At 40.2% G+C, this 25,739-nt stretch overlaps 1 protein-coding gene across 1 annotated transcript; it reads right to left on the bottom strand.

Annotated features, from left to right (window-relative positions):
* Nucleotides 1–239: 239 nt before the first annotated feature.
* ASRGL1 (asparaginase and isoaspartyl peptidase 1) lies at nt 240–24,890 on the bottom strand. Its single transcript, XM_063093611.1, has 7 exons — nt 24,776–24,890; nt 24,012–24,212; nt 17,098–17,240; nt 16,365–16,522; nt 6,567–6,685; nt 4,214–4,324; nt 240–3,601 (listed from the first exon to the last, which is right to left on the bottom strand). Exons 2-7 carry the CDS (start codon nt 24,199–24,201, stop codon nt 3,396–3,398), a joined length of 927 nt encoding a protein of 308 aa, XP_062949681.1. The 5' UTR covers nt 24,202–24,212; nt 24,776–24,890; the 3' UTR covers nt 240–3,395.
* Nucleotides 24,891–25,739: the final 849 nt, after the last annotated feature.

The following is a 25,739-nucleotide window of genomic DNA, read 5'->3' as shown; positions in this document are numbered from 1 at the left end:
CTTCAAAATAGCTATGAAATCCACACTCAGTGATGGTTTTGAGCAAAGATGCAGCTGATGGGAGAACTATAGAGAAGGTGTGGGCTGGAAGAATGACAGTGTCCCCCAGCAGCTTTCCCACACATCCCCATTCTGATGACAGAGACATTGAAAAGGGATGATGTCACCCCATTCCACCTTTCCTTGCATTCAGAGTTTATAATCTCTCATGCTAGAGAGGAATAAGTCTAGAAAGGACATTATTTTAAAAACACGTTTATTGTGCAACAAGGTTAAGGCCTTTCCTTAGCTGGGACTCGTCCCTGCAGCTCAGCACAGGGGGCTGATAACAGCATCTCCTGCTTGGGCGGACACTTGCCCTTGGCTCTGGCCCATCATGTGCTCCTTGTTATTATACCATTATGGCGGGCAGAGGCCGAATTAGAATTTATCTGTCTTCCTGGCTAGAAGGAGCAACCGAGGGAGGGGCTGAGCTGCCTGGCCTTGCTCACCTTGGGATCCTTCATCCAGCATCAGGCTGGGTGCACACTGGGCTTCAGCTGATGATTCGGACAGGTCCTGAGGGGCATTTGCTAGCATTTGTGTTTTGGACAATTCTGCTCTAAAATAAATCGTACTATTTAGATAAAAATGAAGGTCAGGAATTCTCTTCTGGTTCCAAGTTTTCTGAGCAGACTGTTCTGATCCAGAGTCAAGATAAATCACCTCCTCTTTGAGCTACTGAAACCGTCAGATGTTTTACAGTTTGCTGCCCTCTTGTGGCACAGAAGTGATAAAAAGACTGTCATTCCCTTTCAGATAATATCTTGCTCATTTATTTGTTTGACACACAGGGAGCAGGCCACTAGGCAATGTGCGGGGGCAAAAGCGAGAACCACACATGTTCTCCACTTATGGAATTCCCAGGCTAGTGGAGGTGGCTTTTCATAGAACCTGGGTCTGAGGACAGAATATATACCTTGGCTTTGCACAAAGGGGCTGATGACTTCGTACCCCAGTACCCTGGCAGCCAGACAGAGGTCAAGTGGCTACTACCTAAGCCTCTAGCAGTCTTTCATAACTAGTTACCTCCCTTGTGAACAGGAGAACTGATTAGATAAACTCAAAATCAGATCTTTCAACTGCCTCCCTACTCCCCCGCCCCACCCCTGCCTTTCTCCTTATTGACTTAGTGACTTGTCTTCTCCAGAGGGTCTCTTCCCTTTTCAATCCCTACCATGATTCTGCTTTGCCTCCTGTTAGGGGCTGAATTCTGTCTTCTCCCAAATTCACATGAAGCCCTACCCCCTAGTACTTCAGAATGTGACTGTTTTTGGAGACAGGGCCTTTAAAGAAATGATTAAGTTAAAATAAGGCTGTTAGGGTGGTCTCTAATTCAATCTGACTGATGTCCATATAAGAGGATATTAAGACACGCAGGGTCACCAGAGATGGGCATGTACAGAGAAAAGACCATGTGAGGACACAGAAGACAACCATCTATAAGCCAAGGAGAGAGGTCTCAGGAGAAACCAAATCTGTTGACATCTTGATCTTGGACTTCTAGCCTCCAGAATTGAGAAAATAAATGTTGGTTAAGCCACTCAGTCTGAGATTTTGTTGTGGCAGCCCTAGCAAACGAATACACTTTCTTATAAAAGACTTATTTCTAAAGAGGCAGTTGTTACATATTGAGGTATTCAAGGACATAAACACGTAAACTTCCTCTTGGGCCTGGGCAGTTTCCAAATTTGTCCATAGAATCCTTAAGATAAAAAACAAAAAACTGAGTTTTTTTTTTTTTTTATTACGTTCATTTAATCTTCATAATAATCTATTTTATCAGCACCATGCCCTAACCAACTGAGCTAACCGGCCAGTCCAGTAATCTATTTTATTCATGAAAAATTCTTGAATGTCAACTTAACCAGGGTCACTGGGCGGTGGGGAGCAGTCCTGCCTCCCTGTGCCATCTCTTTCTCTTTAGTCCAGAGCAGCTGATGTGAGCCCGGGGAGGGTCTTGGGATCAGAGCTAGAACTGTGTGATTCTATCTCGAGTGAATACTGGCAAACTGCAAGAAGACTGATCCATAAGTCCTGTTGATACTTGCAAATGGTGGTTTAGTTTCTTCCTTAACCCATTCAGAAAAAGCTCAATTCTTCTGGAAAACCCTTGAATAAAATCCATGAGGCGGGAGGTATTATCACACCCACACACCACCCTTATCTGAAAAGTCCTCTTTATCTAGTAACCTGTCTGAATTGGGAGATGAAGGGGAGAGCTCGTGTACATTCTAGTCTTTGTCAACAGTGACTCCTAACCACACTATTATTCTTGCAAATACTATTATTCTTGCACATGGAATGTAAAGTGAAGCAATTTCCAGAGAGAAGGAAAGTCCTGACAGATTAAAAAATCGAGCAGTATGTCACAGCAGAAATAACATTTCCAGTGTCATGAGAGATCAGTAGGAATACTCTCCACTAAGGAAGTTACTTTCTCCACCATGTTGACCACATTGTACAACACCCAATTTGGGGGGAGGGGGAGAGGGGCGTGGCATGGTGTGTCCCAGAGCACTGGACAGCATGAGAGCCCCTGAAGTCATGGTGTCTTCTCTACATTGCTTGGCGACACCCTGTTGCTGGAGAGGCTGGAGAAACCATGAGCCCCGTTACTCTCTGTACGAGGACCAGAGAGTCTGTGGCAGGCGGAGGCCGGCTCTGCCCACTGTGCTGGCTCGTAAAAGAATACTAAGTAAGGGGGCGCATCTGTGAACCCAAAAAACCCCTCAGACTTCAAGGAATCCCACAGAGTCCATTCTGACCCTCTGTTTCCAGGTTAGGGAGCCATGAGTTACCAGAGTGTCCTTTGAAAGTATCTGGAAACATGCATATATTAGTAAGTCAAAGAAGATCTGAACTTTCCTAGAAAAATCAGTTTATCCTCTCATACATGAAGAACATTGCCCTTAAAGGATTTTCATTCTTTTACCTGATGTTCTTGTGACTAAAAACAAACCCTGCCACATTTGGAGGCTGTCTGGGCCTTGCCCACAGCTCCTCTGCTGCTGCTCAGGTCTCACTTTCAAATCTTCCACTTTTCAAGCCCCAGCTCCCAATTCCGAAAGGCCCTCCCTGACTGAGGCAGCTCTCTAACCTATCATGATGAGGCTGTGCAACAGAAAGGCTGTCATCCTCACTAGTCTTCTTCTGATATTAACACGGGAGTTTTTCTTATCACTTCAGAACCTGCCCCTCAGCCGAACATTCAGATACTTATTGATCAAGGCAACAAAATGAGTGACAGACTATAATTTTTCCATTTCTAGATCTAATTGAGTAAGCTACGTCTCCATGCCAGGAAGCTGTACTGCACCTCCAGGCTAGCATCTAGAATACAATCTGACAGAGGCTTAGGGCAGGTCTGTGACAGTGGTTTCATCAAGATCAATTCCAGAATGCAGCTTGCCGTCCTTCGCAGCTGCCCAAGGCATGGAGGCAGAGGTCCACTTTACCACCCAGTCTCCTGTTTTGCTCACCAAGATGAGGCCACCTAGACCTTTGAGCCTTGACTTCATATAACCCAATGACAGGTCAGCAGCCTCTTCTAATGTCTTTCCTGCAGACAGGGAAAGGTTGAGAAACAACACATATTACTGAAAGGAATCTGATGGGAAAATCATTTGTGATATTAAAAACCAAAGCAAATTAAAAGACTTTTAGTAAATGATTTCAACTTGAATGCTTAAAAGGAGGATCCTCACCTCCTTGCCCTGACACAGAGCCCTGGTATCAGCCTAAGCAGAGCTGCGTTCCCTCCCACATGGAGGCCCAACGTCTCTCTACTGCCCCCTTCTCCTGAGACGCGAAAGACAACAGTATTCTAAATGCGCTCCGGGCCCGAGCCCGTGGCGCACTCGGGAGAGGGTGGCGCTGTGAGCGCGGCGACGCTACCGCCGCGGGTTCGGATCCTATATAGGAATGGCTGGTGCACTCACTGGCTGAGTGCCGGTCACGAAAAAAAAAGGCAAAATAAATAAATAAATAAATAAATAAATGCGCTCCTATGCCACATCCTAACAAGGTGGAAAGAGTCAAAATAAACTGTTAACACCTGAAAGCAACATTTGTCGCAAACAAGAAAGGGTTTCATATACTTCTCCATCTACTTAGCAAATAGCTTTTATATACTTGTCTTCACAAGTGATGAACTATTCTATGTTCTGTGTACCTTGTTCTATGTGGAAGAGAGTGAGTCTGGCCAGATTCACCTTCAGGATGCTTTCCCCGTGCCCTGTGGTTGAAATGGCTCCAATGTCATTGTCAGCATAACCTCCTGATCCTGCTCAAAAAGATGATTGGTTCTAATTGAGCAGCAACAATCAAGAAATTCGAACACACATTACAAGTTTAATGCTACATAAACGTTAAATCCCAGAGTGCTGGAGTATAGACAAAGGTCAGATTAGTAGCCATGACCTGTGGATGCAAAGATGGACTAGTCAGCACAGTGTAAATACCCTGGAAACCAGGAGAACGAGGGGAGTCTTAGGGGACGTAGGCCTGACCTTTCACAGAACAGCTACATCAGGACAGCACCTCCTTGCCCCAAAGCATATCCATCCCATCTTGCTCGAGGAAGGCACCCCTCTCCCTGTCTCCTCCCCACACCACACACTATGAAGAAAAAGAATACCATGTGACTGTGCTGTATGGATCACTACAAAGGCCACCACATTCAAATAACTTTGGGGAAACTGATACCTCCAAACCTAACCTGCATACATACTGTCCAGTGATTCGGAGGGCAGTTCTACTTGTTGAGGACAGCTTAATTGGACCTGAGGGAACTATTCTGGGCTATCCACTTAAGTGGGGTCTGGAACTCAAGCTTAGATACGATTTCTTCCTTATTTTGGTCCAGGATTGAGCAACCTTTTAGCCTTCTCTCCATCATTCCGTATCTGTTCACCCACGGCTACAGCCCTAGAGTCCTTTAGCCTTGGGTTCACCTTTACTCTCCCCCTAGTTGATACAGAAGCATCATATGATTGACATTTACCTTCTTTATTGATGCTGGATGTGGGGAAAGGACTCAAGAGTTGAGAAGTTGCACTGAATGTACAAGGTTCCAAGAGTTCTCAAAGGCAGATGATCCCCTGGTTCTGGAGGGAGCTGAGGCTGGGTAGGGAATGTGAACTATTGCAATCAGGAAAGGCATTTTTCCTTTTTCTTGTAAGCTTCTGCTGTGGGATGAACTGGCTAGATCCCATGGTGTCAATCAGGCCCTAATATTTGGAAGTAGCCAAGACTTTGTTTTCTTTTCAGTTATTCTAGGACCACAAAAGGCCACGGCGGCTCAAAAAGTGGTCCTGGCATAGGTAGCAGGACTGTGAAGGACCCCCAACACTGCCCCGTCTGACTGTCCGTGCAGGGTCCCTGTGGCCAGCTGGTGCACTCCCAGGGGAGGACTCATCAGAAAGGCCAAGCAGAGCACACTTACTGCTCATAACCAAGACAATGACTTCTGAGAATTTATGCTGTACCTTTTCTCTTTCAAGACTCTGCTATTGTAACCCAATAAGTTCAAGATTAGTTTGTAGGATATGACTGGGGAGGTCCTGTAGCCTGGTCTGAACCCAGCCAGAGGCAAACTGCACTATCTGGGCAGAAATATTTAGGCAGGATTTTTGCTAAGGAGGAAAGAAAGGCAGACTATTTCATATTTCAGGGGAGTGAGGCTATCAGGCCTCTACTCTTTAGAGAAGCTTCGAGTGTCTAATCTGAGTTCATGACAAAATAAAGAGTATCAAGAATCATCAAGAGCGTAGATTATTATTAAAGATTAGAGCAACAAATTAAAAAGGGAGGGTACGGTTAGTTTCCCACTGCAAGTATACGCTGCTCTTTTGGACATGTGGAACAGTTGAGCTGTTTCTCAGAACTTCAACCATCTGCAGGCGCTAGTGGTGATTTCCACAAGGAAGGTCTGATAGTCTGCACAGAGTGAAACATTCACAACCACCCCCACCCTGCCACTCACGCACTCCTGGGAATGAGCTAATGTGCTTCAGTGTTGAGGCAAAGAACATTTCAATCTGTGATATTTCTGTAGAAGTGTGTCACTTTCATGCTACTCAAATCTATAACTGCAAACTTAAATTCTCAGCTTCCTAAGATCATTAATTTGAACACACACCTGCGAAGAGGTTTCACGTACTCTGCGAGTAAGTCTACAGATCCTGAAACCAGGGCTAAAGAGAAGACAGAGGCACTGCAGGGTAGCTTGGGGGCACTTTAGCATCCCCATTTCCATTACTCTCCCAAGTAGTCCCTAAAAAGCATGCAATCTAGGAAAAACAGAGTGCCTACCAGACACAAATATCCTTTCAAAGAAGTGCCCTGAACAACGCCTTCCAACCCAACTGCGACTCCAGAAATTCTGAAGCTGCCACCAACAGGAGAAAGGAAATGAAGAAAGGAAGAAAGGGAAGAAAAGGACAGCGGGGTGAAGAACAGAAAACGAGGAAAACCTGATGACAGGGAAGGAAAGGAGAAGGGCAGGAGCCGTCTCTCAGTCCTACCTATACACGGTGTGTCCCCAACTCGGCCAACCATTTTATTAATGATACCGCCTGTAGAGGTTGCATAAGCTACGTTTCCTTTGCGGTCCAAGGCAACAGCACCCACGGTTCCCAAGTTTCTGCCAAAAATAAACAGAAAAAAGTGACAGGCTGAAGATGGGAAACACTCCCACAGCCAATGGTGTAACTTAAAACCATTTAAATCCCCACATTATATGTTAAGGGCAAATTGGGCACTTTGTTTCCAACATTCTAGACTCATGAAAATGGCAAAGAAAGCCTGTATGCTTCTTATCTACATATTAGTTACAGGTAGATTTGTAAGACGTTCCTTCAGATCTCCACTTTAAGAGTATATCCAATCCCAACACCACCATATTCTGTGTGTCCTTAGTTAAGTTTTATTCCTATCTCACTGTTCTTATCTACAAAATAGGGATAAAATAATAGAATGCATCTCAAACTTTGGTCTGCATAAGAATCTCTTCGGTCCCTGGGTCCATCCCCCAAGGTGCTGAAGCTGCCACCAAGAAAAAAAAAAAAAGGAAGAAATAAGTTGGTAGATACAGGGTGGGACCCAAGATCCTGCACTTCTGACAACCTTCCAGGTGTCGCTGGTGCTGCCTGTCCTCGCACCCGACTTTGAGTACCTGTTTCAAGGGGCTGTTGTGAAGATCAAATAAATTAATTCCGCTCCCCCCCAAATTTTATTATGAATTTTCAAATAAAAAAGTTGAAGAAATTGTACACTGACACTCATATACCCACCACCCAGATTCTATAATGAACTATATTTGAGGCACTGTTTTAAGTGCTGGGACACAACAGTAAACTAAGTGGACAAAGTCCCTTCTCCCGTGGAGTTTGCACTGGGGCAGAGGGTGATAGTAATAGAGCAATAAAAATTTCAGGTGGCAATGAAAACTAAGGAGAAGAATAGAGCAGCGTAATGGTAGGGTGATGGTGGGGGAGGTGTTTTATATGGTGCCTCTAAAGGGAGCAAGGGGACATCACGCTGATTGCTGGGGAAGAGTGTTCCTGAAGCAGAAACATGCTTGCCATGTTCATGAATGGGGTCACTGTGGCTGGAGAGAATAAAATGAGGGAGAGAATGGTAGGATGAAGGTCAGAGGGATGGCCAGGGGCCAGATCATGAAGGCTCTAACAAGTGCAGTCATCATACATCCTGATTACCCAGGATGATCATATATCCTGATTACCCATCCTGATTACAGTCCAAATTTATGCCTGTTGTCTTAGCTTAATTATTAACAGTGTTCCTTTAACTCTCAAAAATAAGTCCCAGTTTGAACATTAAATCATACGATCATCCCACTTTCAGGCCACTGTTAAGGCTTTTATTCTGAGTGAGATGGGAGGACACTGGGCAGTTTGAGCTGAGAAGTGTCACAATCTGAGTTATTTTTAAAATTTAATCATTCTTACCACTATCGCCACCCACTGTGATGGCTAATATGAAAAAGACATGATATCAAGCCTTGGTAAGGATGTGCAGGAACTAGAATTCTCCTTCAATACTGCTGGAAGTGTAAACTGGTACAACCCCTTTGGAAAACTATTTGGCAATATCTGCTAAAGCTGAACATAAGCATACTGGACGACTCAGCAATTATACATCTGTATATTTGTCCATCAAAAATGTGGACATACGTTCACCAAAAAAAGTGTACAAAAGTGTTCACAGTATCACCATTTGTTATACAGTGGTCCCCCCTTATTCTTGGGGGATATGTTCCAAGACCCCCAGTGAGTGCCTGAAACCTTGGATAGTACTGAACCCTATACATGTTTTTCCCATGTATACATACCTATTACCTATGATAAAGATTAACTTATAAATTAGGCACAGTAAAAGATTAACAATAGCTAATAATAAAATAGGACAATTATAACAATATACTGTAATAAAAGTTATGTGAATGTGGTCTTCTTTCAAAATTCCAAACAGCAGTTGATGGTAACTGAAACCCTGAAAAGTGAAAACAGAGATAAAGGAGGACTACTGTAATCCCAAACTGCAAACACAAATGTCCACCACAGGTCGAGTAGATAAACTGTGGTATCTTAATGAGATGGAATACTATAGTGCAATGAGAACGAACTATTCCAACAAATGGACAAATCTCAGAAGTATAATGTTGAGAGGCAGGCCAAAAAAGTGTGTACTACATGATCCCACTTAAACAAAGTGAAAAAACAGGCAGCACTCATCTATGTAAGTTGGGTAAGTGGTCACTTCAGGGGGAGGGTGCTGAACAGAAGGGGGCATGGTGGGGAGCTCCTGGCAACCTCCTGTTTCCTGACCTGGGTGCTGATTACATGGGTGTGTTCACGGTGAAAATTCTTCAAGGTGCACATGTATGATTTGTGTACTTCTGAATGCATGTTTATCCTTCTATTAAAAGTTTACCTTAAAAGAATTATTCTGGCTATGGTGCGAAGTTGACTGAGGGAGTCAAAAGTAGAAACAGACAGCAGTTAGGAGGCTTGAGGAGATGGTGGTTTGTGTTAGGGTGGTTTCAGCAGAGAGGGTGAGCAGTAGGCTGGACTTGGGACATTGTGAAAGTTAGGCTGATAAAATTTGCAGGTGAAATGGATGTGAGAGAGAGAAATCACAAAAGACCCTAAGGCTTTTGGCCTCAGCAACTGAAAGGATATAAGAAGCATTTATTGAAATGTGGAAGACTGTTAGGAATAGGTTGTTTTGTTTGTTTTGTTTTGTTTTGTTGTTGGTGTGTGTGTGGATGCGTGGGGTGGAGTGGGGAAATAAAAAATCCAGTTCTGGGTATAAGCTTGATGTTAGGCAATCACATGAAGAGACTGAATAGTAGCTAGAAAGAGGAATTTGGCATTCTATGCAGAAGAAAACAGGAGCCCTACCGTTCATCATCACAAAAACTAATTCCAAATGGCTAAAGACCTAAATATAAAACATAAAACAACATCTTGTAACTAGAAGAGAAGATTTTGAATGTTCTCACCATAAAGAAATAACAAGTATTTGAGGTAATGTATATTCTAATTACTTGGATTTCATCATTACACAATGTATACATGTACTGAAACATCACACTGTACCCCATAATTATTTATAATTATTATGTGTTGATTAATAACAAAAAAAAACCTTAAAAAAATCTTTCAAGAAAATCTAGGGATCTTCTCAAGGTGGGGAATATGTTTTGAGTTTCTATTCTCACAAGGTATAAAGGCATTTTGATTACAAAAAAATAAAAATCTTTTATATAACAAAAATACCATAAAGAAAGTAAAAGCAAAATCAAAACAGATTTTGGATTTTTTTTTTTTTTTTTTTTTTTTTTTACAACACAGACTGATAAGAAGGGGACAAACACAGGCAAATGCATAGCAAAGAATCACCCACAAACAAATGCAAAATGCTCAAACTCATTAACAGTCAGGGAATAACAGGTTAAAGTACCAATGTCACCCTTCACCTGTCAGATAAGGAGGAAGGTACTCCCAGTCATTGCTGGTGGTGGGCCCCCCACTAACACTTGCAAGGGGCCAGGGCACAAATACAAACACAAGTGGAGGTCCACATACCATAAGTTTAAAATATGTAGAAGTGACAAATATGTTCTATCCTCTAACTATGGAAAATGTACCTTGAAAAATATTTTTCTTATATACAACAAACCCCTGAACAATGGGTTTGAATTGTGTGGGTCACCTAACTAAACAGTTGAGTAGCATTCCTAACAGTAGGCTATTAGTAAAGTACTTAACTACTACTTAAGTAAGGATGCAGCAGCCCCCACTCCCCAGCACGAGGGGCTCTGGATATGCAGCCACAACCCAGGGAAAGTTATTACTTGAATTTTCAACAGGGATCAGGGGGTGTTCATGCCCCTAACCCTGGCCCCGCCACGTTGTTCAAGGGTTAACTGTATGTATTTAAGGTGTACATGTTTTTATATACATATACATAGTGAAATGATTACTACAGTTAACCAAAATAACGCACCCATGACCTCAGTTACTTTTTTTTTTGTGGTAAGAGTACCTAAAATCTATTCTTAGCAAATTTCCAATACACAACAATATTAAGTATACTCCTCACATTGTACATTAGATCTCTAGACTTATACATATGTAACTTCAACTTTGTACCCTATGATCCACATCTTCCCATTTCACCCATTCCCCCATCTCCATCCCCTGGTAACTGCCATTCTCTTCTGTTTCTTCTCATTTTTTTTTGTTTTGTCTTGTTTTTTTTTTTCCTTTTACGATTCCACAGTTAAGTGAGATCATGCAGTAGTTTTCAGTCTGGCTTTTACACTTAGCACAAGGTCCTCTAGGTTCATCCATGTTGTTACAAATAGCAGGGCCTCCTTTTTTCTTAAAGCTGAATAACATTCCATTGTATACATACATCACAAATCTCTCTACCACTCATCTGTTGATACCTTGTTTCCATCTTTTCACCACTGTGGATAATGCTGGAGTGAACATGAGAGTGCAGGTATGTTTACAAGTGATGATTCCATTTCCTTTGGGTATATACTCAGAAAAGGGATGGCTGGGTCATATGGTAGACCTATTTTTAATTTCTTTAGGAACCTCCATACAGTTTTATCTTGAAAAATACTGTAAAAGCTATGGTTTTCATGACTGAAAGTCGACAAGCTATCAGTGATGACTTATTTTATTGTTATTATTGTGCACACTTCGATCATTTGTTGATCAGCTGGTGATGATGGATGAGTGGAAAAAAGGATACACACACATATATAATTCATAAATTATTATGTATTTATTCCATAAAATTATTCTTTTTATCCTCATTTCAGGGAACACTGTGTATGTTCCATACTCAACATTTTCACAGAACATGAATTCTGTTGACAAAATGCCAAATAAGACAATCTTTCTGGAGTTTTAATTAATTTTAATTAGGAGAAGCTTCACTTTGTTGAAGCAGTAGCAGCTGGAATTACCAATAAAATTCTTAAAGCAATACTTAGATTTGGAAATGAATCTTGATTTTTACATTATCACATTCAAATACTACACGGGTTTATATATGATAAACTGTTATCACAGAAGGTATTATTAAATGTTTTAATTTGATCAAATATATAACTTCCGATAGTCATTTTCATTACCTCTTAAGCAGTATCTAGACCCATGTAGATAAGTTCTTCTTTTACATTTCAATGCTAGTATATCATTAAAAAAATTGAAAATAGCAGTATCTTGTTAGATTTTGCTCATATCTCTCCTTAAATGATACTGTACTCATAACAAGCAGAAAAACAGTCTCTACAGAAACTGGTTTGGGGATTATTTGTACATGAATCCTCTTCAAGTTAGGAAATATTTTCATTCCCTAGTTTCAATTTCCTTACATTTCACTGGAACATCATTTTTGTTGTATATTTCCAATGTAGTTTTGGTTTTCATTTCTCTAAATTAAAAAAAAATTTAAAAAATCCTTATAATAGTGAAATAGCCCAACTTAGATCTTTTTTGTTGTTGTTCTTAAGCTTTTATTAAGCTTACTAATAGAAATCAATACTTAATACTAAAAAATTGTAGGTAGCACAAAATTCAAATTAATTTCACTTTCTGTTAAAGTCATGATTTGCTCTTTGAGGATCCTCTGTGGTTTTGCTTAACTCTTCTTATCTAAATTCAACTTAATTACTTCAACAGCATTTAGTTGGTATTCCCATGATGTGTCTGAGACTTGTTATAAGGTCAAACATGAGTCTAATCAATATGTTCCATCTTTGGGCATATATAGAAAATACTGTATTTAATTACTGTATTGTTCCAAAGCATCATTGCTGTTGGCACAGTTGAGGTCAAGTATCCTAGAAACAAATTCAAAATATGAGCTGTACCTGTTACACAGAATTCTTCTGTATTCTTGGTCGAACTTCTTGCTTATAAGTCTTTCATTTAACAACCACGTTAGTTCCATTATCACAGGTTTGTCTTCAACAATCTTTTACATTAATACTTAATATTGAAAATTTTTTTCAATTTTTCATTTAATTCAAAAATTGTACTTTAAGAAGCATATGTAAAGCCAACAAAACACTGATTTAGACTTGTTTTTCTTCTTCAAGTAGTGCAATGATACATATAACCAATGCTAGTCATTCAAAATATCTTCTGAGGGGCTGGCCCGTGGCTCACTTGGGAGAGTGTGGTGCTGATAGCACCAGGGCCACGGGTTCGGATCCCTATATAGGGATGGCTGGTTAGCTCACTTGGGAGAGCGTGGTGCTGACAACACCAAGTCAAGGGTTAAGACCCCCTTACCGATCATCTATAAAAAACAAAACAAAACAAAACAAAACAAAACAAAACAAAATGTCTTCTGACCATGGTACATTCTAGTTGAACTGAGTAGTTATTTTATTAAAAAAAATCATATATGATTTCACCTCTTGCTTTATTATTCATTAAATTAACAATCTGTTTGAATTCTCCATCCTAGATAATGATCACTAGTTTCCTTATTTTTTGTCCTAATTACATGTTTGGCATTTTACCAAATTTTGAAAACATTTTTACTAAACCTAGAAAATTTCCATTGTCTTTTGTGAACACTGTATTAATAGGATCATGAAAAAAATCATTAGGCTTGGCTAAATATTGGACACATTATATTAGTCTTTCAAGAACAATACACTGATGTATTATATTCTTGTCTTTTTCTGCTTTATCAATTGTCTGTTTATTCAGCCTCTTCTCTCCAATTCCTGTAACTGCATGTGTGCTTTTTTTGTGTGTGATTTTTCATGATTTGCAATTAAATCTTCCTTTAGTGAAGAATATACAGTTACAGAGATTTCATTTGACCTGTTAAGTTGTGGATTTGGTGAGAATAATTTTCTTACTAATTTTCATTGTTTTGATAAGTAATTAAACCTTCATTTTTTTTTTTTTTTTTTTCTAAGATGACCGGTAAGGGGATCTTAACCCTTGACTTGGTGTTGTGAGCACCACGCTCAGCCAGTGAGCGAACCGGCCATCCGTATATGGGATCCGAACCCGGGGCCTTGGTGTTCTCAGCACCGCACTCTCCCGAGTGAGCCACGGGCCGGCCCTTAAACCTTCATTTAACAAGGAATTTGTAATGTCCTGTTTGTGAATTTTATGTGGGTCATCCTGGAAAGACTGCCTACTTTTATTGTTTGCAGTTTTTAAAAATACAAGCAGACTGCTTCTTTGAAGATTTTGACTTCATTTTTCCTTTCAGTTTTTTTTTCTTTTGTGAGCTCCACCTTAGTATTCTTTTTCTATCAAAATCTTGATTTACACTCATTTTCAATAATCTAGGGATTAAAAAGTAAAAAGTAACTACATCCCCAGTGTACAAAACTAAAATATATTTTCATCAAAAATAGAGCAACTCTAAAAAACTTGAAAAAACAAAACTTGCAAATTAATTTCTAAAAGTTTTTTGTAAAAAACATGAAATTGTTTATTAATACTAAAGTCAAGACATGAATTATAACGAAGGAATATAATATCTTAAGTCAAAATTACTTAAAAGCTGAAAATTTTAATATATTTTTGAAATTAATTATCTTTTACATACTTTTTATCAAAACAAAACCATTCATAATTCTAATATTCAATGTCCTTTAGTTGCCAACACAAAGAGTTGTCTAGACCTGTGCTGTCCACTATAGTAGCTGCCAGCTACATATGGCTACTGAGTTACTGCTAGCTAAATGTGGCTAGTCTGGGTTGAGATGTACTATAAGTGTAAAATATACATCAGATTTTGAATATTTAGTATGAAAAAAGTATAAGATATCTCATAAGTAATTTGTTATGTCGACTACATATTGAAACAATATTTTGAATATATTTGGTTAAATAAAATATGCTATTAATTTCACCTGTTTCTTTTGTTTTTTAAATGTAGCTACTAGAACATGTAAAATTACATATGTGGCTCTGACTGTATTTCTATTGGACAGTGCTCATCTAGACCATCACATACACAAATTTAAAGAGTCATAGTCCCCATGCATGACTCTTGCAGACACTTGATGAATACCTTCAGAACTATAAATTGAAACATGTAGAGAGGCAAGAAAATGGACACTTGGTACTACAGGAAAACAAAACTTTGTGAGGCAAGAATCTATTGGATGAGTTAATCAATTTCAATTAATTTGTCCTTTATTCTTACCTAAGTCCTTCTGCTGTTCAAATCTTCCCCACACTCAAAGCAGTGTCCATTTCTGATATCAGCAGTGGCACAACCCACAAACTTTGGACTCAAGTGGCTTTTGTTTCCAAGATATAGAGCAAGAGATGTGGAGAAGCCTTTTCCTGGTGGCTGAATGGTGTTAGTCACAAGAGTGAATAATTAGGGTTATGGGTCACACTGTGCCAATGCTGAGTGACAAAGTTGTCCCATGAGTTTTGTAATAAATCAATTGTTCTGTGTATTTGTGATATGAGAACCTTTAAAGTGCAGGGCCTAGGGCAGAAGCCCCTTTTGCTTATATCTAGGAGCGGCATCAATTGGTGGAGATGTGTTTTTACAGAGCTTTTAGAAAGCTATGTGGCGACATCTTTTAAAGTGAATATAAACCCTATTCCTGTGACTCTAGCCCATGGGCACAACAGCATACTTGGTAAGGCTACTAACATATGGCTGATATTGTAAATCAGATTCTTAATCTGGAGGACACATCATAACTATCTGGGAAATTTTTTTGTAATATACCGGCCTGGCTTTCTACCTCAGATCTATTAAAACTGATTCTTTAGGAAAGTGGCCCAGGCATACATATTTTGAAAACGTTCCCTAGGTGATTCTAAAGTATACCTCTAGTTAAATATTCCTACTCTAAAAAAGTATGCAGAGTTAATAGATTAAATTCCATTATAAATTCCCAGGCCATATTCAATTTTATTTTCCAATTTTGCTTTAAATAAGGGGGCTTTTATTAGGGATTTTGAAATGTGTAAAACAGAAAACTGTTATTCAGAACACATGATGAATTTAAATTTTTAAGAGTTGTACTGATTTCTCCAGACTATGAAAGAGTGCTTAAATAAGTTCATAACGTACTGATGGAGTTTGGATGTGTTGTCCCCTCCAAAACTCATGTGGAAATTTGATCTCCAATGTGGCAGCGTTGGAAACTGACTGAGTCATGGGGGTAGATCCCTCATGAATGGATTAATGCTCTCCTTGGGGGAGGAGGGTAAATGAGTGAGTTCTCACTCTGTTAGTTCCCTCGAGAGCTTGTTGTTTAAAAGACCCTGGCACCTCCTCTCTCTCTCTTGCTTCCTCTCGCCATGTGACCTGCTTGTACCTGCCGGCTGCCTGCCACTTTCTGCCATGAGTAGAAGCAGCCTGAGGCCCGTGCCATATGCAGCTGTCCCAGAACTGTAAGCCAAATAAACCTCTCTTCTTTATAAATTATCCAGTCTTAGTTAATTCTGTTATAGCAATACAAAACAGACTAAAAAAGATACATTATATCACAGAGAACCTGTGTTGTCTATTTAAGATAACCAACTGATCAAAAAGTATACAGATAATTGATACAAAGCATTCTTCTATTAAATCACGTCAGAGAGGGAACTCTATTAGCCCAAAGTGAATTATTATTCGGAGGAGTAATAAACAAAGTTAAATTTAAGAATCTAAAAAACAGTTTTTCCACAACTTAATCTGAATTATTTAAGAAATGTAGATAATCAGATATTTGCCAAACTTTCACACTTTAATAACTTCCAAAAACGTGGGCCTCAGAGAAGACTTACTTTTTACAGTCTGATTTCTGAGCACCTTTCTCACGTTTCTCCTTCTCCAGGTGCTTTTTGTTTCTCTCTGTCACCAGCTTTTCTCCAGGTATCTCTGGAATCCCCATGGCTGCTGCAAATTTTTCTGCACCTTGGTTAGTCAGAAAGCAATGAGGTGTCTAAACCAGAAAGAAAAGAGAAAATGGTTTTTGTCTTGAAAATTGTTAACCTTTTTAACTATTCCAATTGTGTGGTAATAATTACTTCTTTCTGGGTGCAAAGGCAAAAATGTAAATTTCACTGACTTGCTTTTCTAAATGCTGAAAAGAGCCTGGCTCTCTGATTTTTTGCATTTAAAAAAAAAAACCCCAAATTGATGGAATATTACTAGGAATGTGACTTACATATGATGTTACATTTACAGAACTTAATCCGTTTTTATTTAACACATGCTATTAAATAGTTGGTCTGTTCAATTTGTATGTGCTGTGCCATATGTGTGGAAAGAAGGCTGAAGAAAATACAGGAAGATAACAATGTAATCTGGCCAAGTGATTACTCGTCATGCTATATCATCAATAGGGTCAGAATCCTGGCTGACTTGAGAAGTTCAAACAACACTGCTTCTGTTTTTATATATATATTTTTTAGAAGAACAGTGGTCTAAAGTATTTCTTCAGTCAGACCCCTTTTGTAAATCACCAAAGTACAGCAGTAACAATTCCTTAGGAAAAAATGCTTTAGTCATATATACCTTTTCCATAACAAGCCGTGCAAGTTTAATGGGATTTGCTACACAGCGGACTGCAGACACTGCGCCTGCAGACAGGTCTTTTCCATCCATGATACTAGCATCCATTTCAACTTCACCATTTACATTCAAGACAGATCCACAACCTAAAACCAAGAAGTTGAAAAGCAGGAATTAAGGATTTAGAAATGGCTCCAGATTTTCCTCTAATCTGCCCCTTTTTATTCAACCTCCATTCCACTGCTGGAGGAACATTTTTTAAAACTCAAATCTGACTTGGCACCCCATGGTCTACAAAATAAAAAGTACGAAGCCCTTCCTGATATATGTATGGCCTCTGACCTTCTTTTCCAGCTTCATCTCCTCTCCTGGCTACATTTTCCCGAAATATGAGGCTTCCATGAATATACCACAAGCTCTCATTACTCTGTGCCTTTGCACATGCTGTTCTCTTTACCAGCAGCATCCTTACTCCAAGTTTCTCTGCCTAGGTAATGCCTACAAATCAAGATATGCCCTTAACCTCTTAGTTCCTCTGTTTCCTCATCTGTAAAATGGGGTAAGAAGATCAAATTATTTAATCCTCACAACCACCAATCATGTAGATAATGCATTCTAAACATTTAGGGTGGTGCCTGGCATGCATAGGCAAGCAGTAAGTGTTAGCTGTTCTGATTATGTGCCAACTTAACAGATAAGGAAACCAAAAAAGCAACGTTCCCAATATCGAATGTCTATTAGGTGAAGAGTGAGGAATCAGCTCCAGGTCTGTGGCTTAGATAGCTTCTTCCTTCTGATAAAGAAGCTCACATCTTTTCCACCGTACCTTGATGCCTTAGTGGGTTGCCAACTAAAACCCAACTTTATAGAAACAGTTTTTTCAGGGTTATAGGAGAGTATTAAGCCAGAAACTTTTATGAGATGGATAATTTAAGAAAAATTAGTTTCTTAAAATTAATTTTAATAACTATAAGAGCAATACAAGCTGTGTTTTGGGTAGAGAATGGGATGCTTTACTAATTAGGAGAATTACACTCCATTTGCTTGGCTAATGTGAAAGCGATTGACTAAGAATATCAAACCTAAGACCTTTACTTCATTTCGGTTATGGCAATGCTAATTTTCTTAGCTAAATTTGTATCAAAGAAAGAAAAGACCATATTACGGATACAAAAAATACTGTAACATTGTTTACTAACCTAGTACATAGTGGGCACTGCACTATTTGTTGAGTAATTGTCATTAAAAGGGAAGCGAATGCAACAGAATTATCTTTATGCAAAATGGATGAGGCATATTAGAAGATACGGGGGGAAGGAACACCATTAAATGTACGATAGGCCATGAAACGTTTTGTGGGTAAAAATAAAATAAAAAGACTACTTCCTTCCAATCCAAGGTATATCAAGTGAGTGCTTAGCTAATGAGAAGTAACAGAAATACCTCTCAAAGAGGTTTTGAATTCAGTTGAGAAGACAAGAAACATGGAATTATAAAAGTCAGTGTAACGTTAGAGTTATATTATGTGGACTTTTAGCCAAGACAGAGTCACAGGGACAGACTTACTTTCCTGCCTTAAACAACTAGAAAGATGAATGAAAAATATGAAACAGTGATTGTTCAGACAGCAGGCTGTGCAGTATGGTGATCCCTGAGAGAGAAGAAACAAAGAGAAGGCCCTTTCTGCCTGGACCATTTCCAGTATGCACAGTGGAGAGGGGAACCCAAACAAAGCATAGTGGTTTTTCTAGTGGTTTTCCCAAGTTGAGGAGACAGAGTAGAGAATTTGGGAAGCCAGGGTGGCTAGAGTTTGTGGGGCTGAGTACTTGAAAGGAGACAGCTGCACACAGAGAGAAAGCAAGCAAGCGAGGGCTCTCTCTCTGTGGATGGGACTCTCTTTCAGCTGAGTACTGATCAGTGCATGCATATGAGGCAAGGAAAGGGCCACAAGAAAGGAGTTGGTGAAACCATCCCTGGAGCTCACACAGGGCTGGGAACACTTCATGTTCATACAAGCCCGAGTGGAAAAATCTCATAATACATGGTGTAGTGTTCAAAGTGTCTTCTATCAGCAGTAAGGCAAAATCAGGCTAGAATAAAGGCTGCTCTGGTCCCACTTAACAAAGCTTAAAGGTAAGCTTCAAATGAATCAAATTGTTTTCAAGGAACTTAACTGCTTCTCAGAACAAAGCTCAAGAATATTTAAAGGATTACAAAAATATCTGGCACCTGACAAGGTAAAATTTACAATGTCTAGCATCCAATAAGAAATTACCAGGAACACACAAAGATATAGGAAAATATGACCTATAATGAGGGGGGAAAATCAATCAACAATAACAGATTCAGAAATTACACAGATGATAGACATATGTACCAGCATGTGGAGAAAAATATAAAAGAATGCAAATAGAACTAGAAATTTTAAAAAGTCTGAAATAAAAAAATACTGATGAGAGTAATAGCAGATAAGACACTGCAGCAAAAAAGAAAAGTGAATTTGAAGACAAGGAACAGAAATGATGCAAAGTAAAAAACAGAAACAACAAAAAAAGAAAAAAAAGACTGAAGAAAAAAAACTCCAGAGAATCATTGAGCTCAGGGACAATTTCTATAGAAATAGAAGATATGAACATTATCAACCAAATTGACTGTACTGAGACTTAAAGAACTCCCCATCCAACAACAGCAGAATGTACATTCTTTTCAAGTGAAGATGAAATGTTTACCCTGATAGGCTGTATTCTAGGCCAAAAACAAACTTTACAAAGTTTAAAAGAATGCAAATCACACGAAGTATGTCTTTTGATCATACTAGCAACTAAAAATCAGTAACAGATATTTGTAAAATCCACAAGCATTTGGAAATTAAATATCACACTTTTTAAAAAAACTAATTTTAAAAATTACTTGCAATTGATACACAATAATTGTACATATTTATGGGGAAAGTGTAATATTTTGATAACTATATACAAAGTATAATGAACAAATCAGGGTAAATAGTATATCAATCACCTCAAACATTTATCATTTGTGCTAGGAAAATTCAAAGTCTTCTCTTCTAGCTATTTGAAAGTATAGAATAAATTATTGTTAACTACAGTCACCCTACAATGCTATAAAACACTAACTTCTTATTCCTCCTACCTAGCTGTAATTTTGTGCTTGTTAACCAACTTATCCCTATTCTCCTTTCTTCCTCTCCCTTCCCAGCCTCTAGTTGCCACTAAACTACTCTCAATTTCTATGAAATTGACTTACTGAGCTTCCACATGAGTGAGAAGATGTGGTATTTATCTTTCTGTACCCTGCTTATTTTCCTTAATGTAAAGTCCCCCTGGCTCATGCATGTTGCTGCAAATGACTTCGTTCTTTTTTTTATGGCTGAATAGTATTCCGTTATGTATATATACCACATTTTCTTTATTCATTCACCTGTTGATGGACACTTAGGGTGATTCCATATCTTGGTTATTGTGAATAGTGCTCCAATAAACATGGGAGAGCAGATATCTCTTTGACATACTCCTAGGTATACAATCAAGAGAAATACCTTATCTTCACACAAAAACCTGCATGCAAATGTTTATGGTGATTTTATTTATAATGGCCCAAAATGGAACATATCCTTCAGCTGGTAAATGGCTAAACAAACTCTGATATATTTATACAATGGAATACCACTCAACAATAAAAAGGGATAAACTACTGATATCCCTGTCTATGTGGATAACACTTTAATGCATTATGTTCAGTGAAGAATCAAGACTTAGGTTACATATTGTATGATTCCATCTATGACAGGCTGGAAAAGGCAAAACTATAGGGACTAAAAACAGATTAGTTTTTGCCAGGGCTGGGGGTTGTGGAGGTAAAGACTCAAAGGGATGTGAGAGAGTAATGAAACCGTTTTACATCTTGATAGTGGTGGTGGTTACACCTCTATATGCATTTGTCACAATAATAGAACTGTACACTAAAAAGGACATTTTATTGTATGTAAATTATACTAAAAAAAGAAGACCTGTTAAAACTGTACGGTATTAGGCTAGTGAATTCTAAACCTGGTTGTACTAAGAATCACCCTGGAATCTTCAAAACAAAGAAACAAAAAACAATTCCTAGACATAACCACAGATTTTTACCTTATAGATGTCACATTAGAAGGAGTTCAGAAAGAGGGTGGATAAATGGAAAAAATCCTGTTATCTCAAAATTCTGTGACAGCTTATAAAATTGAATTGTAGAGAGAATAAATAACTACCTAAATTGCTGTGTAAATATTGCTCAACTCCAGTAAGGCAAAGGGTCATTGTTTGGTTGCCAATCTAAGTTAAGTCTTTAAAGAATAGTTCTAGCATTCAAATCTAGAAGTTCAATTTTTACAGTGTTGGTATCTATTAAATAAACTGATTTTAAATAAACTTAAGTATTATGGAACAGCTTTAAGCATAAAGTGAAATCCATATTAAAACATGAATGAATGTAAACATAGACAATGTTTTTACAAATACTCAGGTAAGTTGTGTCATGAATGCTAACTATTGCCAGGGAACTCAATAACTATTGGGGGTCAGCTTTTTGTATGAAGTTCCTAAATAGTTATCCTAGAGGATTAAAGCAGAGGCTACTGGGAATGCTATTTGCTTGTACTGACCTCAGCTGGGAAAAACAAATGGCAAAACAGACCCAAGGTAGACAGGATGCTGTTAAAAGCCCCACCTTTCCTCCCCTAAATAGTTGATTTCCTTCTTTGAGCTCTATGCTTTTCTCCATCAATATGCTGAATAGTAGACATCTGGGAAATTAGAGAGAAGACAGTCAGAGAGAAGGACTCTGGGTATATGGCAAAGAAAGGAGAACTAGCTGCTCCAGTTCCCTAATCTGTACTTCCCCAATTCATGTAGGTGACTCAGTTCAGTGATGGTGGAAGACCAGAATGACCTGCTTCAAATGCAGTTCCTGTGTAAATAAATGGGGGTTTGTCAGCCAAGGGGTTCCTGACTGCTAAGAGACATGTAGTTTAACGAGTCTGCCACAGAAATAGCCAGCTGCTCTCCCGGCTATCTGTTAAATTCTAGCTCAACAAATGTAACCATAAAAGTGCACTGTTATGTCTCATTCTATGGTCAGACATTTTATGTCATTCTATAGTCAGGCAAACACATAATTTTTCTTGTTAAAAAATGCTTAGCAGAGTCAAGGGGACAGAGAAAACATTCAGTAAGTATTTAATGATTAACTGGTTAAGATTTCCTGAAATTCCCTGACTGATGTTGAGTGGGTAGTATAATTCCAAGAAGTATTTTAATTCCTAGATCTTTGGTTTTCTATTTTAAAATAAAGAGGAAATGAATGCCTTCCAGCAAATTAATCTTTTTGTGCTTTAAATTTCTCGTCTGAGAAATGGGCAAAATAATTATACCTACACTCTGTATGACTGCATTTATATGAAATTCTAGAAAGTGCAAACTACTCTATAGTGACAGAAGGAGATCAATGGATGCCAGGTGCTGGAGATGAAGTGGGGAGAATTAACTCAAATGGTGTTTGGGCTCAGGAAACGATACCCCAAAGGGAAGACCTCAGAAAACAGTCTTTCTCTCTGACTTCTGCCCTCCTTTCACCTGCTCCTTTTTCTCCCTGAGCAATCCACAGGAACTAGAATCCCTCTTCCCCAAGGCAGTTCGCAGAAAAACTATCAACCCCTTTCCCCCTAAGCTAGCCACAAAAACTAAAATTATTAATCTAATCTTCCTCTGCCTTTCTGTCTTAGAGTTAGTCAGATCCCATAGGTTAAGGGCTCAGTCCCACAAGACTGTTCCTCACCTCAGACACCAATCGCAAGTGGTAGGTTACCCACAACTTTTGCCTGACTTGACTAAAAATTGGAGGTTACCATGAACCCCTTACTAGGTTCGATTAATTTGTTAGAGTGGTTCACAGAACTCAGGGAAACACTTAATGTTTATCAGTTTATTATATAAATAAAGGATATGATAAAGTATACAGATGAATAGCCAGATGAAGAAATGCACAGGGCAAATTCTAGAAGTGTCCTGGGAGCAGGAGTTTCTGTCCCCATGGGATTGGGGTGGCTACCTTCCTGGTATGTAGATGTGTTCACCAACCCAGAAGTTCAACTCTTTAGTTCAGGATTTTTATGAAAGGTTTCATCACATAGGCATGATCAATTATTAACTCAATCTTTAGCTCCTCTCCTCTTCTGGGAGGATGGGGGGTGAGGATGGGGTGGGGCTGAAAATTCCAAGCCTCTAACCAGGGTTTGATCTGTGTGGTGACCAGCCCCCATCCAGGAGTCCACTAAAAGTCACCTCAGTAGGACAAAAGATGCTCCTATCACTCAGGAAATTCCAAGGGATTAGGAATTTTGTTAGGAGCTGGGGTCAAAGACCAAATATTAGAACAAAATATTCTGCCAGCACCCCTACTGCTCAGGAAATTACAAGAGTTTTAGAAGCTCTGTGCCTGGAAATGGGAGCAAAAACCAAATATATACTTGTCATTATATCAAAGTATCATAGGGTGATAGAAATGTTTTAAATTTTCGTTGTGGCAGTGGTTACACAGTTGTATACATTTTTCAAAACTTAAAATGAGTACAGTTTATCGTATGTAAGTAGTCTACCCCCAACGCCCCTCCCCGCAAAAGATGTAATAAAAAAGCCTCTTGCTATGTAAATTCTAGGAAGCAGATTAAATAAAAAATGGTTGCATTAATGGATTTAAGCATTCATAAGCAACTTGATCAACAGGCAGAAAGAAAAATCTAGGTATTGCTACTTTTCGGCATATATAGCTTCACCACAAAGCTGATTAGATTCAACCACACTTTAGAGAGGTTCTGTTTATTTTGACTTGGCATTACTTTCCCAGCTGAAGCACAGATTTACCTGCGTTGAACTCGGGATCATCTTCCAGGACGGTCACGGCTCCTTCCACGGCATCCACGGCGCTCGCTCCCTCCTGGAGGATGCTGTAACCCACGGTCGCGGCTCTGACGATCCCCCGGCGCACTCGCTCCTTCCGGTCCTCGGAGACGTTGTCGGCTCCGCCACCGTGGACCACGACGACGGGATTCATGTCGACGGATCCTAGGCACCAGGGAGACGAAAGCGTCATTCCAAACAGGTGCAAGAAAACCGCACGGGCATAATCTCCCCGGGAGTCACCGTGGGGACAAGGTCCAGCTTCTCCTTTGGGAAGTTGGGCTGTGCGGCCGCAGGCAATGTCTTGACGTCAGGGGCGGGAAGGGAAGGGCGGCTCGGTCTGAATTTTGCACGAAAAGCTCAAGGTGACCGTCGGCCAGCCTGGTGGGGGGACTCCGGGACCCAGAGCCTGCGCCCTCTCTTCATGGGATGCCTCGGGCCTCAGTTTCCCCGGAGAACCCCAGCCCCTGGCCCATGCTGGACCACCTGCCGGAGAGAGAAGGGGTCGCAGCTCAAGCCTGTCCTTCCGGTCTCCACGTCAGTCCTCGGTTTCCCCGGGGACGTGCCCCCTGCTGCCAGACCCGCCGACGGGCCTGGGGCGCCCTCCTGCCGCGAACCCCCAGAATCGAGGGAGGGCGCTTCCCGCCTTCGGTTAAAAGTCCACTTTCCTTCATGTCGTTCACCATCCCCGCACCCCGGCCACTGCTCCGGCGGGGCCGCCCACTTACCGAGGGCACCGCGGAGGCGGACGCCGGGGCCTCCGTGTGGGCCGAGCCGCCCGGCCGGCCTCCGAAGCCGCCCCGTCCAGCCCGCGGCGAGGTCCGCTCTGCCAACCGCTCGGCCCTCAACGGCTCCGCGCCTGCGCACGAGGGCGGCCGCCGCGCCGCGCCGCCGGGTTACCGTAAAGCCCCGCGGGCCTCCCGCAGCGTTACCGTAAAGCCCCGCGGCCCGCCCCCCGCGCGCCGCTCCCGGCTGCACGGTGCCCGCCCTGCGCCCTCGCGAGCTGCCTCGCGGCCTGCGGGGACCCTCCTCTTCCCGATGAGGCCGGGGCGAGGGGTGCGTGAAGGGATGTGCCGAGGTTTCCTAAGTGCAGATTGAGAAGCGACCGCAAGATGTTTGGGCGGCTTGGTAGTTACCGTATAAATGCAATGATCTTCCCTTTTTTTTTTTTTTAATTTTTATTTTATTTTATTTTATTTTATTTTATTTTTTTTTTTTTTATTTTTTTTTTTTAATTTTATTTTGTCGATATACATTGTAGCTGATTAATGCTCCCCATCACCAAAACCTCCCTCCCTTCTCCCTCCCCCCCCTCCCCCCCAACAATGTCCTTTCTGTTTGTTTGTTGTATCAACTTCAAATAATTGTGGTTGTTATATCTTCTTCCTCCCCGCCCCCCGGTTTGTGTGTGTATGTGTGTATGTGTGTGTGTGAATTTATATATTAATTTTTAGCTCCCTCCAATAAGTGAGAACATGTGGTATTTCTCTTTCTGTGCCTGACTTGTTTCACTTAATATAATTCTCTCAAGGTCCATCCATGTTGTTGCAAATGGCAGTATTTCATTCGTTTTTATAGCTGAGTAGTATTCCATTGTGTAGATGTACCACATTTTCCGTATCCACTCATCTGATGATGGGCATTTGGGCTGGTTCCAACTCTTGGCTATTGTAAAGAGTGCCGCGATGAACA

This window comes from Cynocephalus volans, chromosome 4 (genome assembly GCF_027409185.1).
Source record: "Cynocephalus volans isolate mCynVol1 chromosome 4, mCynVol1.pri, whole genome shotgun sequence".
Taxonomy (NCBI): domain Eukaryota; kingdom Metazoa; phylum Chordata; class Mammalia; order Dermoptera; family Cynocephalidae; genus Cynocephalus; species Cynocephalus volans.
Note: the sequence above shows the minus strand (reverse complement) of the source record. Positions and strands in the feature narration are given on the sequence as shown.

Coding starts and splice junctions, on each gene's coding strand:
- ASRGL1 (XM_063093611.1), bottom strand. CDS start 24,201: ATGAATCCCGTCGTCGTGGTCCACGGTGGCGGAGCCGACAACGTCTCC. Junction 16,523..17,097: donor CACGGCTTGTTATGGAAAAG/GTATATATGACT, acceptor TTTCTGGTTTAG/ACACCTCATTGCTTTCTGAC. Junction 6,686..16,364: donor CAGAAATCAGACTGTAAAAA/GTAAGTCTTCTC, acceptor TATTTTTGGCAG/AAACTTGGGAACCGTGGGTG.